The sequence below is a fragment of the Nerophis ophidion genome, linkage group LG19, assembly GCF_033978795.1.
Source record: "Nerophis ophidion isolate RoL-2023_Sa linkage group LG19, RoL_Noph_v1.0, whole genome shotgun sequence".
In the NCBI taxonomy this organism is placed as follows: domain Eukaryota; kingdom Metazoa; phylum Chordata; class Actinopteri; order Syngnathiformes; family Syngnathidae; genus Nerophis; species Nerophis ophidion.
Genome location: NC_084629.1, coordinates 452820 through 467916, shown reverse-complemented (window position 1 = coordinate 467916; position 15097 = coordinate 452820). Strand labels below are relative to the sequence as shown.

Below are 15097 nucleotides of genomic sequence, written 5' to 3'. Positions count from 1 at the left end.
ATCACAAATGTCTCAAAGGACTGCACAAATCATTACGACTACAACATCCTCGGAAGAACCCACAAAAGGGCAAGGAAAACTCACACCCAGTGGGCAGGGAGAATTCACATTCAGTGGGACGCCAGTGACAATGCTGACTATGAGAAACCTTGGAGAGGACCTCAGATGTGGGCAACCCCCCCCCCCCCCCCCCCCTCTAGGGGACCGAAAGCAATGGATGTCGAGCGGGTACAACATGATACTGTGAAAGTTCAATCCATAGTGGCTCCAAGACAGCAGTGAGAGTCCCGTCCACACGAAACCATCTCAAGCGGATCAGCAGCGTAGAGATGTCCCCAACCGATACAGGCGAGCGGTCCATCCTGGGTCTCGACTCTGGACAGTCAGTACTTCATCCATGGTCATCGGACCGGACCCCCTCCACAAGGGAGGGGGGGACATAGGAGAAAGAAAAGAAGCGGCAGATCAACTGGTCTAAAAAGGAGGTCTATTTAAAGGCTAGAGTATACAGATGAGTTTTAAGATGAGACTTAAATGCTTCTACTGAGGTAGCATCTCGAACTGTTACCGGGAGGGCATTCCAGAGTACTGGAGCCCGAACGGAAAACGCTCTATAGCCCGCAGACTTTTTTTGAGCTCTAGGAATCACTAATAAGCCGGAGTCTTTTGAACGCATATTTCTTGCCGGGACATACGGTACAATACAATCGGCAAGATAGGCAGGAGCTAAACCGTGTAGTATTTTATACGTAAGTAGTAAAACCTTAAAGTCACATCTTAAGTGCACAGGAAGCCAGTGCAGGTGAGCCAGTACAGGCGTAATATGATCAAACTTTCTTGTTCTTGTCAAAAGTCTAGCAGCCGCATTTTGTACCAACTGTAATCTTTTAATGCTAGACATGGGGAGACCCGAAAATAATACGTTACAGTAATCGAGACGAGACGTAACAAACGCATGGATAATGATCTCGGCGTCTTTAGTGGACAAAATGGAGCGAATTTTAGCGATATTACGGAGATGAAAGAAGGCCGTTTTAGTAACGCTTTTAATGTGTGACTCAAAGGAGAGAGTTGGGTCGAAGATAATACCCAGATTTTTTACAGAGTCACCTTGTTTTATTATTTGGTTGTCAAATGTTAAAGTTGTATTATTAAATAGAGGTCGGTGTCTAGCAGGACCGATAATCAGCATTTCCGTTTTTTTGGCATTAAGTTGCAAAAAGTTAGCGGCCATCCATTGTTTAATTTCATTAAGACACGCTTCCAACTGACTACAATCCGGCGTGTTGGTCAGCTTTAGGGGCATGTAAAGTTGGGTGTCATCAGCATAACAGTGAAAGCTAATACCGTATTTGCGCATGACGTCACCTAGCGGCAGCATGTAGATGCTGAAGAGTACAGGGCCAAGGACCGAACCCTGGGGAACTCCACACGTTACCTTAACATAGTCCGAGGTCACACTGTTATAGGAGACGCACTGCATCCTATCAGTAAGATAAGAGTTAAACCATGACAGGGCTGAGTCCGACATACCAATTCGTATTTTGATACGCTCTAATAAAATATTATGATCGACGGTATCGAAAGCAGCGCTAAGATCGAGGAGCAGCAACATAGATGACGCATCAGAGTCCATCGTTAGCAATAGATCATTAGTCAATTTTGCGAGGGCTGTCTCAATCGAGTGATTTGCCCTGAAACGGGATTGAAAGGTTTCACATAGATTGTTAAACGCTAAGTGCTCATTTAGCTGCTCTGCAACAATTTTTTCGAGGATTTTCAAAATAAAGGGAAGGTGAGACACCGGTCGGTAGTTTACCATGAGGTCAGGATCGAGGTTAGGTCTTTTAAGGAGAGGATGAATAACCGCTTTTTTGAATGCAACGGGAACAGTGCCCGAGGAAAGTGATAAGTTTATAATATTTAGCACTGATGGACCTAATAATACAAAAAGCTCCTTGATAAGTTTCCCAGGAAGTGGGTCAAGTAAACATGTTGTTTGTTTTATTCCATTTACACGTTGTAACAATCCTTCTAATGTTATTTCATCAAAACGAGAGAAACTATTTTGGATATTTGCAGTATCCGCCGTATATACAATCGTATCTGTGTTACTATAACCCCGTTGTACCTGGGACGCATTGTCTTTAATCTCCTTTCTAATAAGTTCAATTTTCTTATTAAAGAACTTCATAAAGTCATCTGCCGAATGGGTGGAGCTACTGGAAGGAGTCCCTTGTTGGGTTAGCGATGCTACTGTACTAAACAAAAATTTTGGATCGTTTTTATTAATGCGGATGAGATTTGAGTAATAATTAGTTTTAGCTAAGGTAAGCATGCGTTTATAAGTTATTAAACTATCACTCCATGCTTGATGGTGCACCTCAAGTTTAGTCGTGCGCCATTTGCGTTCCAGCTTTCTACATAATAATTTCTGAGCTCTAGTTTCTTCAGTAAACCATGGCGTACGCCTTTTTGGAGCCTTTTTTAACTTCAGCGGTGCTATACTATCAATGGTTTCGCGCAGGGCGTTGTTAAAGTTGTTAGTGAGGTTATCAATAGAGCCCACATACTTTGGGAACGGTGCCATTACCGAGGGCAATAGGTCCGCAAGAGTCGTCGTTGTGGCAGCATTAATGTTGCGGCTGCTGTAGCAGTTATTATTATTATTAGCTTGCCGAACATGAGTCTGAACTTCGAATTTTATAAGGTAATGATCGGACATTACTTTAGTATACGGGAGTATCATAACTTTGGAGACGGTGATACCTCTGACAAGCACTAGGTCTATCGTATTACCGCTGCGATGCGTCGGTTCATTTATTATTTGTGTAAGACCACAGCTATCAATTATAGTCTGGAGCGCCACGCACGGTGGGTCCAATGGGGTATTCATATGGATATTAAAGTCCCCCATTATAATTATATTATCGGCGTGCGTCACTAGATCAGCAACAAACTCTGAGAATTCACTAATAAAGTCCGAATAGGGCCCTGGGGGGCGGTAGATAACGGCCAGGCACAGAGGCAGAGGTGTGGCAGACTTCATAGAAAGCACCTCAAACGATTTATATTTATTATTTAAGTTAGGACTAAAGTTAAAGTTTTCGTTGTATATTAGTGCGACACCCCCTCCCCTTTTGAGGTGACGGGCAATATGCGCATTCGTATAGTTAGGAGGGGATGCCTCATTTATCGCAAAAAAGTCGTCTGGTTTAAGCCAGGTTTCGCTAAGACCGATGACGTTAAGGTTGTTGTCTCTAATGACCTCATCGACTAATAACGTTTTGGGAGACAAAGATCTGATGTTTAGAAAGCCCATATTATAGGTAGTGGGCTGTTTTAAGGAGTTGTTGATAAAATTATCCGTAGTAGCAATATTAATAATGTTGCGTTTATTATGCGCAGTGTACTTAAAATAATTACAACCATATCTAGGAATTGATATGACGGGAATTTTCAGATTGTCTACTTGGCGCTGCGATAAACTGAACGCATCATAATTTGCCACCTCAGTAGAACGCATGTCTAACTCTGACGTAGTCATAGACACAGTAGAAAAAACATTTTGTGAGTTGTGTATTATTCTACGAAAATTGCTATGTGTACAGGGATCATCCAGCCTGGCGCTGGCTAGTTCTAACTTAACTGACTCCATACCCAGGCTAGCAGGCTCTGTAATTGCCTGTGACCGGGCTTGCTCTAGTGCGGTTAGTCAAATGTGGCTCAATGCGAAGTCTATGTTCCGAGACAAGAGGATAGCGCCTTCCTGGTTAGGGTGAAGGCCGTCTCTCCTCAGCAAGCCAGGTTTGCCCCAGAAGGAGGGCCAATTATCAATAAACGTAAATCCCTGTTGTCTGCAGAAGCTATCCAGCCACCTGTTAAGAGAGACTAATCTGCTATATCTCTCATCATTGCCTCTCCCAGGCAGGGGGGCAGAGACAATTACTCGATGCCTGGACATCTTTCTGGCGAGATTACAAGCCCTGGCTATGTTTCTCTTTGTAATCTCTGATTGTCTCATCCTAACGTCATTGGAGCCAACGTGTATTACTATATTCGCATAACTAGTGGTGCGGTTAGCCTGCCGTACGTGTTTACTAGACCTGTTGCGAGTTAGCTCCCTAAGATTAGCTTCAATGTCAGGTGCTCTGCCCCCGGGAATACACTTAATTGTGGCTGGTTTGCTAAGCTTTATGTTTCGGGTGATGGAGTCCCCTATGACTAAAGTGTGGTGCCCGGTAGACTGGGGTGTAGGACTAGCTAAAGGGCTAAATCTATTATGCGTCTCAACCGGTACACCGTAGCTTGTAGGCCGATTAGGGCTGCTACAAGCTGGGCTAGTTAGCTCGCTACAGCTAATGCTAGCAGATGTGTCCGCAACATCTAAAGTTACGAAATTACACTGCTCTAACTGGCGGACACGGCTCTCTAGCAAAGCCAACCTATCCATGAGTAAAGTGCACGAAGCGCAGGAAGCCATACTCACAGAAACTTTCCGTCGCCGAGTGGGGTGCCAGCTGTCTTCGGGAAGTGGTGGTCACGGTGGCGGGGGAGACTTGCTTGGTGTAGAATATTCATACTCAGTTGTCAAATCACTGTTAAAAGTCTGATCTTTGAAATATACGTAATTAGATTGGGTTGAGAGAGTAGTCTTAAAGACAGACAGGCAGACATATCTTTTAAAGACAGGTTTACTTTTCTACAATAAATATGAGTTCACTAATTTGGTATAATCTGGTATAATTTAAAATTTTAAAATTATTAAAAGGTAGGTCAGGTATATTAAATGTGTTTTAAGTATGATGCTGTTCATGCTTCAACTCTGCAGAAAATAATAGTTAATAATGATAATTGAACCTGCCAGCAGCATCTAACGGGCCCTCACCCTTCGTTACACCGCAGGGGTTTACGCGAGTCGTCCAGCACTCATGACGCTTATTGTGATCACGTCATTCCCGATGCATTGACCCACCACCAAAAAATGTCAGGACCTCCAGAATATCACATATTTCACCATACGTATATGACGCGCCGGCAAAATATGGAGAATTTCGGTGCATGTTACAGGCCTCAAAAAGGCGTCCAAACATATAGAATGAATATATATATATATATATATATATATATATATATATATATATATATATATATATATATATATATATATATACACAAACACACAAAGTGTAACTTTAAATAATGGAGACACAACCCCCGAGTAAGTTTGTTTGTTCTCTTCAAATTAAAGTTGCCTTCTCTTCTACTTTTTGGAGACCTGGGACCTTTTTGTGGGCCTTTTTATTGCCTTTGAAGATGACGTCATGCAACAGAATGTTCATTTTAAAGCTTAGCGGGATGACATTTGGCCAGTTTTAAAGAAAATTATGTCAAATTTGCGTCGTCCGTTCTTTGCTAAGTTATATACATCGGAGTTCCCCAGGACCCTTTTGTCCTCAATTAAGTATAATGGCACTTGTTTGATGTCCTGTAAAACTTTTATTTACCAATGCTTTTATCCATTAAACCAAATTCCTCCAAACTTTTGCTTTGAAATACATTCCATCCATCCACCCATTTCCTACCGATTGTCCCTTTCGGGGTCACGAGTGGGGGGGGGGGGTTTGCTGGAGCCTCTCTCAGCTCATATCAGACAAATAGTTGCTTTGAATCTGTCAACAACTTACATGTAATAAAAACTATGTAGTGACATAAGAGTTGTGTGGCTAACAAATATTGTCTTCTGATGAAAAAAAAAGATGATCTATAGAATTAAGCATTGAAAGTAAAATAATAAATAATATATATGACTTACTTTTAAGAGTTTTATGGCTGGAAACCTTTCGGGTTTTCCGGGACTAAATGTTCGCCACCTTTGGGGGATACCCAAGAAGTAATTGATACAGTAAGTGGATTCTATGTAGAGAGGCAGTTTCCATAATTTCCAGCAAACTGTATTGCAAAATGATTAACCCCCCCTCTTCCTGTCAGGAATTTGGCCGTATGAATCCCTTGCCTACTGTACACTACACAAACATACAATGACACAAAGGGGGTGAAAGTGTAATAGCTTTTTAATTAGAAGACGAGGTCTCGTTACATGGTGGCGTTCACATGGGGCTGATAAGGAAGCCACTAAAAGTGCTAAGTCGGCCCTGGTCAAACATCCTCTGGTTGGCCCACAAGGTGACCCACACCTTGTCGCCCGCCTCCAATACTATCGCCATGCCGTTGGTGGCGCTGCTGTGGTGGTTCTTGTTGTCATAGATGGCGAACATGTTGACGCCGTCCTTCAGCACCGCTGCGTTCAGCGACCCCGTCTCCCCGGCGGCGCCGGTAAAGGTGACGAAGTAGAGACCTTTTACGGGGGCTGTGAAGATGCCTGCAGGGGGCAAAAGTCATGCCATGGTTAGCGCCCCCCCGGGTGGCAGCGGCACTGCAGGGGAAATCTTACCTGTCTCGCTGTCGTAGCCGCCACCCACATTAGTCACCACCCTCTTGAAGACCACCCTGGTGTCCGTGGTTAGAGGTCCGATGTCACCGGCTTCATCCGAGTCGCTTTTCAGAGCCACGGAGAACGCCACGTGCTCTGTGGGAAACACAGTCGGAGGCATGGGGCGAATGTCGTGTCGCAGTCCCGACACCTTCTGCAGTGCGGCACTCACCTGGGACGAGGACGTCGGCCTGCAGCCCGACCACGCAGCACAGCAGCAGCACAGCAACCAAGCACGTGGACGCCATCTTTGAGTGTGGCGGCGCAGGGATCGCCCCCCGCTACTTAAAGCCATGTCTTTGACCCCTGATTTCGGTTGCTGTTTGAACAGTTAAGTTTGCTGGCGGGAGCAACGAGGCCAATGGGAAAATAAATATTATGCAAACTCAACTCAATCAATCAATGTTTATTTATATAGCCCTGAATCACAAGTGCCTCAAAGGGCTGCACAAGCCACAACGACATCCTCGGTTAAGAGCCCACAAAAGGGCAAGGAAAAACTCACAACCCAGTGGGACGTCAATGTGGATGACTATGAGAAACCTTGGAGAGGACCGCAGAAGTAGGTGACCCCCCCCTCTAGGGGAGACCAGATGCAATAGACGTCGAGTGGGTCTAACATAATATTGTGAAAGTCCAGTCCATAGTGGATCCAACATAATAGTGAGAGTCCAGTCCATGGTTGGGCCAGCAGGGGACCATCCCGAGCGGAGACGGGTCAGCAGCGCAGAGATGTTCCCAACCGATGCACAGGCGAGCGGTCCACTACCGAGTCCTGACTCTGGACAGCCAGAACTTCATCCATGGCCACCGGAGAGAGAGGGGGCAGAGGAGAAAAGAAAAGAAACGGCAGATCAACTGGTCTAAAAAGGGGCTCTATCTAAAGCAGGGGTGTCAAACGTACGGCCCACGCCATCCCAACAGTGTTTATCTTTCCAGGTCTTGACAGTCTGCCCTGCCCAGGAGGAATTTGAAGACAATAAATAAACAATAAAGAGTCAAAAAGTTTTCAATTTGTTTTCTCTTTCAAACACAACCATTCCTTGACTGATTTCCCTGGCTGCAACTTTGCCAAATATAAGCCATTGTTTTGGGGTGGGTTTCAAGTCTTTTTGGGTATGTATTCTAAGTGGTTTGGGGTATATTTCAAGTGTTTGTGGGTATGTTTCAAGTCGTTTTGGGTATGTTTCAAGCCTTTTGTGAGATGTGTTTCAAGTATTTTTTGGCACGTATCTTTCAAGTCTTTTGGGTTATGTTTCAAGTCGTTTGGGGTATATTTCAAGTGTTTGTGGGTATGTTTCAAGTCGTTTTGGGTATGTTTCAAGGCTTTTGGGGTATATTTCAAAATCTTGTTGGGTATATTTCAAGTCTTTTGGTGTGTGTTTAAACACTTTTGGGTTTTATTTAAAGTCTTTTGAGGTATATTTCAAGTCTTTTATGGTATGTTTCAAGTCGTTTGAGGTATGTTTCAAGTCTTTTTGGGTATGTTTCAAGTCTTTTGGGTATGTTTCAAGTCTTTTCGAGTATGTTTCAAGTCGTTTGGGGTATGTTTAAAGACTTTTGGGGTATATATCAAGTCATTTTGGGTATTATTTTTAAGTTCTTTGGGGTATGTTTCATGACTTTTGGGGAATATTTCAATCTTGTTAGGTATATTTCAAGACTTGTGGGGTATATTTCAAGTCATAACGACCCATTGGGAGCAAGGGGGAAGTGTCTTTCTCAAGAGCACAATGGACATAACTAGGATGGCGGAAGTTGGGGTTCGAACCAGGAACTCTGAAATTGCTGGCACGGCCATTCTACCAAAAGAGAAATAAACAAATAAGAGTCAAAAAGTTTTCAGTTTGTTTTTGCTGTCAAACACAACCATTCCTTGATTGTTTTCTCTGGCTGTGATATGGCCAAGTAGTGATTCAAGTTTCCCTTCGAAACAAACTCTTTCCTTTCAGCAATACTTTGGAAGATCAACTATTTTCCTTTTCCACCGCTTGCAGGATGACCAAGGCCTATACAGACCTAACATAGACACCATGAACCATGGCTGCATATGCACACATACCTCCAACCCCACACCATGCGTTTGCCACCACTTCACCCCACATGGTATGACAGCAGCCCCCAAGTGGCCGGCAGCTTCGAGCTGGATGTCTCCTCCCTCATAGGAACCCGGTCTGAGATCGACTTTTTTTCACTCAGCTTCCCCAGCGTCTAGCGTTTTCCCACCTTTTACGGCGACTCACCATTCCTGTTCTGTCTACTGTACGTTTATCTAATGTTGAGTGAGTTTGAGGTGAAAATGAAATGTTGTTGTACTTGTGGAATGACAGTTAAGAGCATGCCATACCATACCATATTTCGTATGATCAGAAATGCTTAAAATGTGTCCAAACTCTCAGTCTTGCTGTATCGCTTCTTGTTTCTAGACAACCACTGAGGAAGCATTTTAGCTACTTGGCCTTTGGCTTGTGGCAGCTTGACTTCGAGGATTTTATAAACGAAGGGAGCTTTTTCCGCAGCAAGTCTTTGATCGTGATGAGACCTAAAAAGATGCCACAGCGGACTTTTATTACAGTGAAGGAGAGGGGACAACCGGGACACAAGCCGATGAAGCCACTGCTTGTTTGTCACTTAGAAACTCCAAATACTACAAATATTCCCAGACTCAAAGTCAGATTATTCAACCTTTTGGGGTTTTTTTTGGTTCTGGAGCGCACCAACGAGACTTGAAGAACCAATGTGTGTGGATCGGGGTTCCACTGACAGACTGATATGCTATAATAAAAGAGGCTGCAGCCTATCCCCTCAATCAATCCCAAAGTATTTATATCACCCATAATCCCAAGTGAATCAAAGGGCTTTATAACGACATCACCTGATCTGCACCCACATCCCAGTGGACTTTGGGTGAGAGGCAGGGTACACGCCTGGTCCGCAGCCAATCGGAGGACAGCCGTAACAGACAGCTCATCCAATATTTGGACTGAGAGAAGTCGGTTTGAGCTTTGATCATATTTCATAATCAACGGGAGTCCAGTGTCCGGGGGGCGTTAACTTCTGATTTAGGTTGATAGAAAACATTAGATTAAATAGTTACCTTTGAGGTAATGTTGGTGTGCTGTTCCCTTTTGTGGGGTTATATTTTTTGAAAGAGTTTCACCTATAAAAGTGAAGTAATTCTTCAAACTGGTGGCAAGAGCAACGTCATTGGGGTAGTCATATTTGTGTGGTTTAATTTTGGTGGCAGGAAGGACACTGTAATTTTTTTACCCCAGCTGAGCACAATATTTAATACTTTCCAACATTGCTTTTGATCACCACAAAAAGCCTTAATACAATTGGTATAATAGTTTTGTTTACCTGTTTGTATGACACTGGTTAGTTTATTTTTATATCTAGTGTACTTGGTTTTATTTCCCTCAGTCGGACATTTGATGTAGCATTTATAGAGATTATTTTTCTTAGTGATTGACTTCATTCTGCCATTAGTGAGCTACACATTGTGTGCACTTCTATATCATTTTTGATTTTTGTTTTCTGGCATCTTAGTGTTAACGCTACTAGTTATTTAATTGATAAAAACATTATAGGCCCCTTCCGGAGTTGTACAGCTAAAGACAGAATCCCACGTTTTCTGCCTAAGATTTTCAGATAATCCATTTAAGTATCTTTTTGATAATACTTTTAGGGTATCTTTAAAAACGTTTAGAGTATGTTTCAAGTGTTTCGAGGGAATGTTTTAAATCTTTTGGGGTATTTTCCAAGCAAGACTTTTGAGGTCTGTTTTTAAAGACTTTCAAAGTATGTTTCAAGTCTTATGGGATATGTTTAAATACTTTGGTGTATGTTTAAAATCCTTTGGGGTATGTTTGAGTAATTTGGGGTATGATTAAAAACGTTTGGAGCATGTTTTAAGTCTTTTGAGGTATGTTTAATTACTTTTTGTGTATGTTTAAATACATTCTGGGTATGTTTAAAAACTTCAGAGTATTTTTTAAGTGTTTTGGATTAGGTTTTAAGTCTTTTGGGGTATGTTTGAAGTATTTTTGAAATATGTTTCAAGTATTTAAGGGTGTGTTTCTAGATTTTTAGGATATTTTTAAACACTTTTGGGTTATGTTGAAATACTTTTGGGTTGTTATGTTTAAGGACTTTAAAGTAGGTTTCAAGTGTTTCGCGGTATGTTTAAAGACTTAAAAGTAGGTTTCAAGTGTTTCGGGGTATGTTCAAATCTTATGGGGTATGTTTGAAGATTTTGGGGGTATGTTTCAAGACTTTTGGGGTATGTTTAAAAAGTTTTGAAGCATGTTTTAAGTCTTTTGAGGTATGTTTACCGTATTTCCTTGAATTGCTGCCGCGGCGCTAATTAATTTAGAACCTCTTCTCACTCCTGCGCTTACAAAAGGCATGCGGTAAAAGTAAGCATGCGCTAATTATTTTAAAACCTCTTCTCACTCCTGCGCTTACAAAAGGCATGCGGTAAAAGTAAGCATGCGCTAATTATTTTAAAACCTCTTCTCACTCCGGCACTTACCAAAGGCATGCAGTAAAAATCTGAGTGTGATGTAAGCTTGGACCTTAAATCCTACTGAATAGCTCTTAATCTTCTTCCCTTTATCCATCCATCCATTTTCTACCGCTTATTCCCTTTTTTGGGGTCGCGGGGGGCGCTGGCGCCTATCTCAGCTACAATCGGGCGGAAGGCGGGGTACACCCTGGACAAGTCGCCACCTCATCGCAGGGCCAACACAGATAGACAGACAACATTCTTATGCGATTTCAAATTACCGGTATTGAAATCAGCCTCCTCCATTTTGAAAATGATGACAGGGGAAGTGTCACTCTTGACGTCACGAGTTTGACCAGGCGGTAATACTAAGCATGCGCTAATTATTTTGCGGAGCGAGTTTGACCCATCAGTAATACAAGGCAGGCGCATACTATATGCCAGAGGTGTGGACTCGAGTCACATGACTTGGACTCGAGTCATGAATTTGATGACTTTAGACTCGACTTGACAAAATGTAAAAAGACTTGCAACTCGACTTAGACTTTAACATCAATGACTTGTGACTTGACTTGGACTTGAGCCTTTTGACTTGACATGACTTGCTATTTTCCCCAAAACCCAACGATTAAAAAGTTATTCAGGAGCGTTCCGTATCTGTCCGTGTCTGTCAGCGTGTGTGCGATGACACCCTGTGCGCTACCTGTCAGAACAACAGCCAATCAAATTACATCTACGTTGTTTTCGTCACACAGCATTCATCCAATCAAATTGCAGGAAAACCAACGAAGAAGAACTATCAAACAACAGAAGAATAAGTGAAGAAAATTATGCCATAGAGTGTTTTGTTCGGGTATTAAAACTACGACTTGGTCAACAAAACAGGAATTGCCGTATGCCAAACATGCGGTTTGAAGATTACAGACGGAGACGCATCAATTTACAACTTCGTTCGACATTTGAAGTTGCACAAAGAAGGGTACGTTTTGAATGTAAGCTAACGTTTATTGGCTGAGTAACGTGACTTTTATTTGCTGTGGAGTTAAATCAGTGAGGCTGTAAACTCACTGCTAATGCTATGAAAATAGACATCTTATAAGTAGACGCAGCATCGAGCGCTACTGCCTATTGCCGCTGACGTGACGCGGGGCCGCCATCTTGGAGTGGTGATCCACTCCACTCAGTGCAATTCATTTGGCAGGATTAATGAACTGTCAGCGCATTTTATATCACTGAATACCACTGATTTTCACATGCTTTTTTTGTCACACGTGTAACTATGATAAAAGAGACATGTCTTGGCGTGTTCATAATTTGCTTAATAGTAATAGAATATTCTTATAAGATATAAGTGACCAGACGTCTGAGATCAAAACTGGGAATATAATCCCAGAGAAGGGGGGAAAAAACAGTCAGCTATTTTGAAGTTGAAGAAACAATATGATTAGGTTATATATACATGCGTATATCCTACATCAGGGGTAGGGAACCGATGGCTCTCGAGCCAGATATGGCTCTTTTGAGGACTGCATCTGGCTCTCAGATAAATCTTAGCTGACATTGCTTAACACGATAAGTAATGAATAATTCCGCTGGTCATCACAGTTTTGATTGATTGAAGCTTTTATTAGTAGATTGCACAGTACAGTACATATTCCGTACAATTGACCACTAAATGGTAACACCCGAAGAAGTTTTTCAACTTGTTTAAGTCCGGGTCCACGTAAATCAATTCATGTTACGTGTTAAAAACAACGTTGAAAATATAAAACATTCTCATGCATTTTAATCCGTACATCCGTTTTCTACCCTACCAGTTCAAGAAGTCGCATTAAGAAGTATTTTATTTATTATTGGTTAGCTTCAGAATAACAATGTTATTAAAAAAAATAAGAGACGTATCATACTCTAAAAATGCATGCATTTAGTTGTATTCAGTGTTAAAAAATATGATATGGCTCTCACAGGAATACATTTTAAAATATTTGGCTTTCGAGGCTCTCTCAGCCAAAAGGTTCCCGACCCCTGTTCTACATAAACAATGTATGAATACATTAAATATCTATATATCTTACGGACCTATAGACCAGAAGTTCTCAAATGGGGGTACTTGAAGGTATCCCAAGGGGTACATTATATATTTTTTTAAATATTCTAAAAATAGCAACAATTCAAAATCTTTTATAAATATATTTATTGAAAAATACTTCAACAAAATATGAATGTAAATTCACAAACTGTGAAAAGAAATGCAACAATGCAATATTCAGTGTTGACAGCTAGATTTTTTGTGGACATGTTCCATAAATATTGATGTTAAAAATGTATTTTTTGTGAAGAAATGTTTAGAATGAAGTTGATGAATCCAGATGGATTTCTATTCCAATCCCCAAAGAGGGCACTTTAAGTTGATGATTACTTCTATGTGTAGAAATCTTTATTTATAATTGAACCACTTCTTTATTTTTCAACAAGTTTTTACTTATTTTTACATCTTTTTTTTTTCAAATAGCTCAAGAAAGACCACTACAAATGAGCAATATTTTGCACTGTTGTACAATTTAATAAATCAGAAACTGATGACATAGTGCTGTATTTTACTTCTTTATCTCTTTTTTCAACTAAAAAATTCTTAGCTCTGACTAGGGGGTACTTGAATTAAAAACATGTTCACAGGGGGTATATTACTGAAAAAAGGTTGAGAACCACTGTTATAGACTTTATCTCTGTTGCTGCAGCAGCAGAGAGTTTATTCTCTCTTGACACTTTGTATTGATATTTTCTATTACATTCTTCCTTTAAATGATCATGTTTACAGTGATTGTTTTATATGTATTTTTCATGTATGTTGCTTTGGATAAAAGTGTCTGCCAAATACTTAAACATATATAAACACCTGAAAGTCTTTATTTCAGCTAAAACCACTAATCTGTTTCACTGGATTCAGAATAAAAACAGATTCTGTCTTACCCAACAAAGTTAGTATTTGAATATTGTTACTTGAATACTTATCTGTGGTTACAATAAAATGAGAATGCATCATAATCAGTGGCGGCTGGTGAATTTTGTTTTAGGTGGGCCTGAAAGTTTGTAAACCAAATACCTGTAGGGGGGTCATCCTCCCCAGAAGATTTCTTTGTGATTTTCACATACAAATATTGTAGTTCTTTGCTCCTGCTTACCTCTGTGGTAATATTCTTTTCACAAAATACAACCAATAATAGGTTAATGTAAATTCTTACTTGTGAAAAGTAATCCCCCAATTCCTATTTTCAACAGTCCGCTCATTTGAGCAGGAAAACGCTGAATACCAGCCCAGTATCTTTGTTTTCTACCTGTTAACTGTCAGTTTAGGCTGCTTGCCGGCTCCTCATCACCACTTCAAGATGGCGGGCAAATTGCTTGCTTCACAGCAGCCAATTCCGCGTCTACTTATAAGATGTCTACGGTTATAACGTCATTGCAAACACGGCAATCTGTTGCATCCACTGCAGTTCGCTACCTTATACATACTTTTTGTCAAGTGATTTTTTTTTTTAAGCAGGGTTGCATGAGGTACCTAAACATAACGTTACGTTAGTGAATGCATCACACACAGTAATGTAACGGTCAGCAGCACCGTGTATTTTAGCCACCTACAAAAAGACAAACATAGTCAAATAAAGGTCAGTTAAAATGTATACTATATTAAGAATATGTGTACATATTCCATAGAGACCTGACATCTAAAGAGTACAGCACTGTTCATTGTCATGTTCATGTATTTGTTATGTTTTTCATGTGTATGTACACATAAACACATATATAGTGTGAGATGAGATCAATGAGATAAGGTAACATGATATAAACTGCTGTGGAACTAGTTACAATGCAATATTCCATGGAAATACAATGTTAACACTTTTGTGCAAATAAGTACAGTTGCACTTGTTTTTTCAAATGTGTTTATACTGTAAAGGAATGAGTTAAATGTTTAGAATAACTGGTTAATAGTGCTATTATGAAGTGCAATGTCGGCACTATTTTTTTTAATAATAGATACATACAGTGTTTTAAAAGCATACACAATCTGTGTACATATATTAGCCTGTGGTTAA

At 40.9% G+C, this 15097-nt stretch overlaps 1 protein-coding gene across 1 annotated transcript; it reads right to left on the bottom strand.

The window, feature by feature from the left end:
- Window positions 1-6056: 6056 nt before the first annotated feature.
- Window positions 6057-6793, bottom strand: LOC133537722 (complement C1q tumor necrosis factor-related protein 3-like). Its single transcript, XM_061878813.1, has 3 exons — window positions 6666-6793; window positions 6455-6589; window positions 6057-6382 (listed from the first exon to the last, which is right to left on the bottom strand). The coding sequence occupies exons 1-3, from the start codon at window positions 6739-6741 to the stop codon at window positions 6111-6113; spliced, it is 483 nt and encodes a 160-aa protein (XP_061734797.1). The 5' UTR covers window positions 6742-6793; the 3' UTR covers window positions 6057-6110.
- Window positions 6794-15097: the final 8304 nt, after the last annotated feature.

Excerpts from the sequence above, each read along its gene's own strand:
- LOC133537722 (XM_061878813.1), bottom strand. The coding sequence starts at position 6,741 with ATGGCGTCCACGTGCTTGGTTGCTGTGCTGCTGCTGTGCTGCGTGGTC. Across the intron at positions 6,590-6,665 it reads GGCCGACGTCCTCGTCCCAG|AGCACGTGGCGTTCTCCGTG; the intron begins GTGAGTGCCGCA and ends TGTTTCCCACAG. Across the intron at positions 6,383-6,454 it reads CGGCTACGACAGCGAGACAG|GCATCTTCACAGCCCCCGTA; the intron begins GTAAGATTTCCC and ends TGCCCCCTGCAG.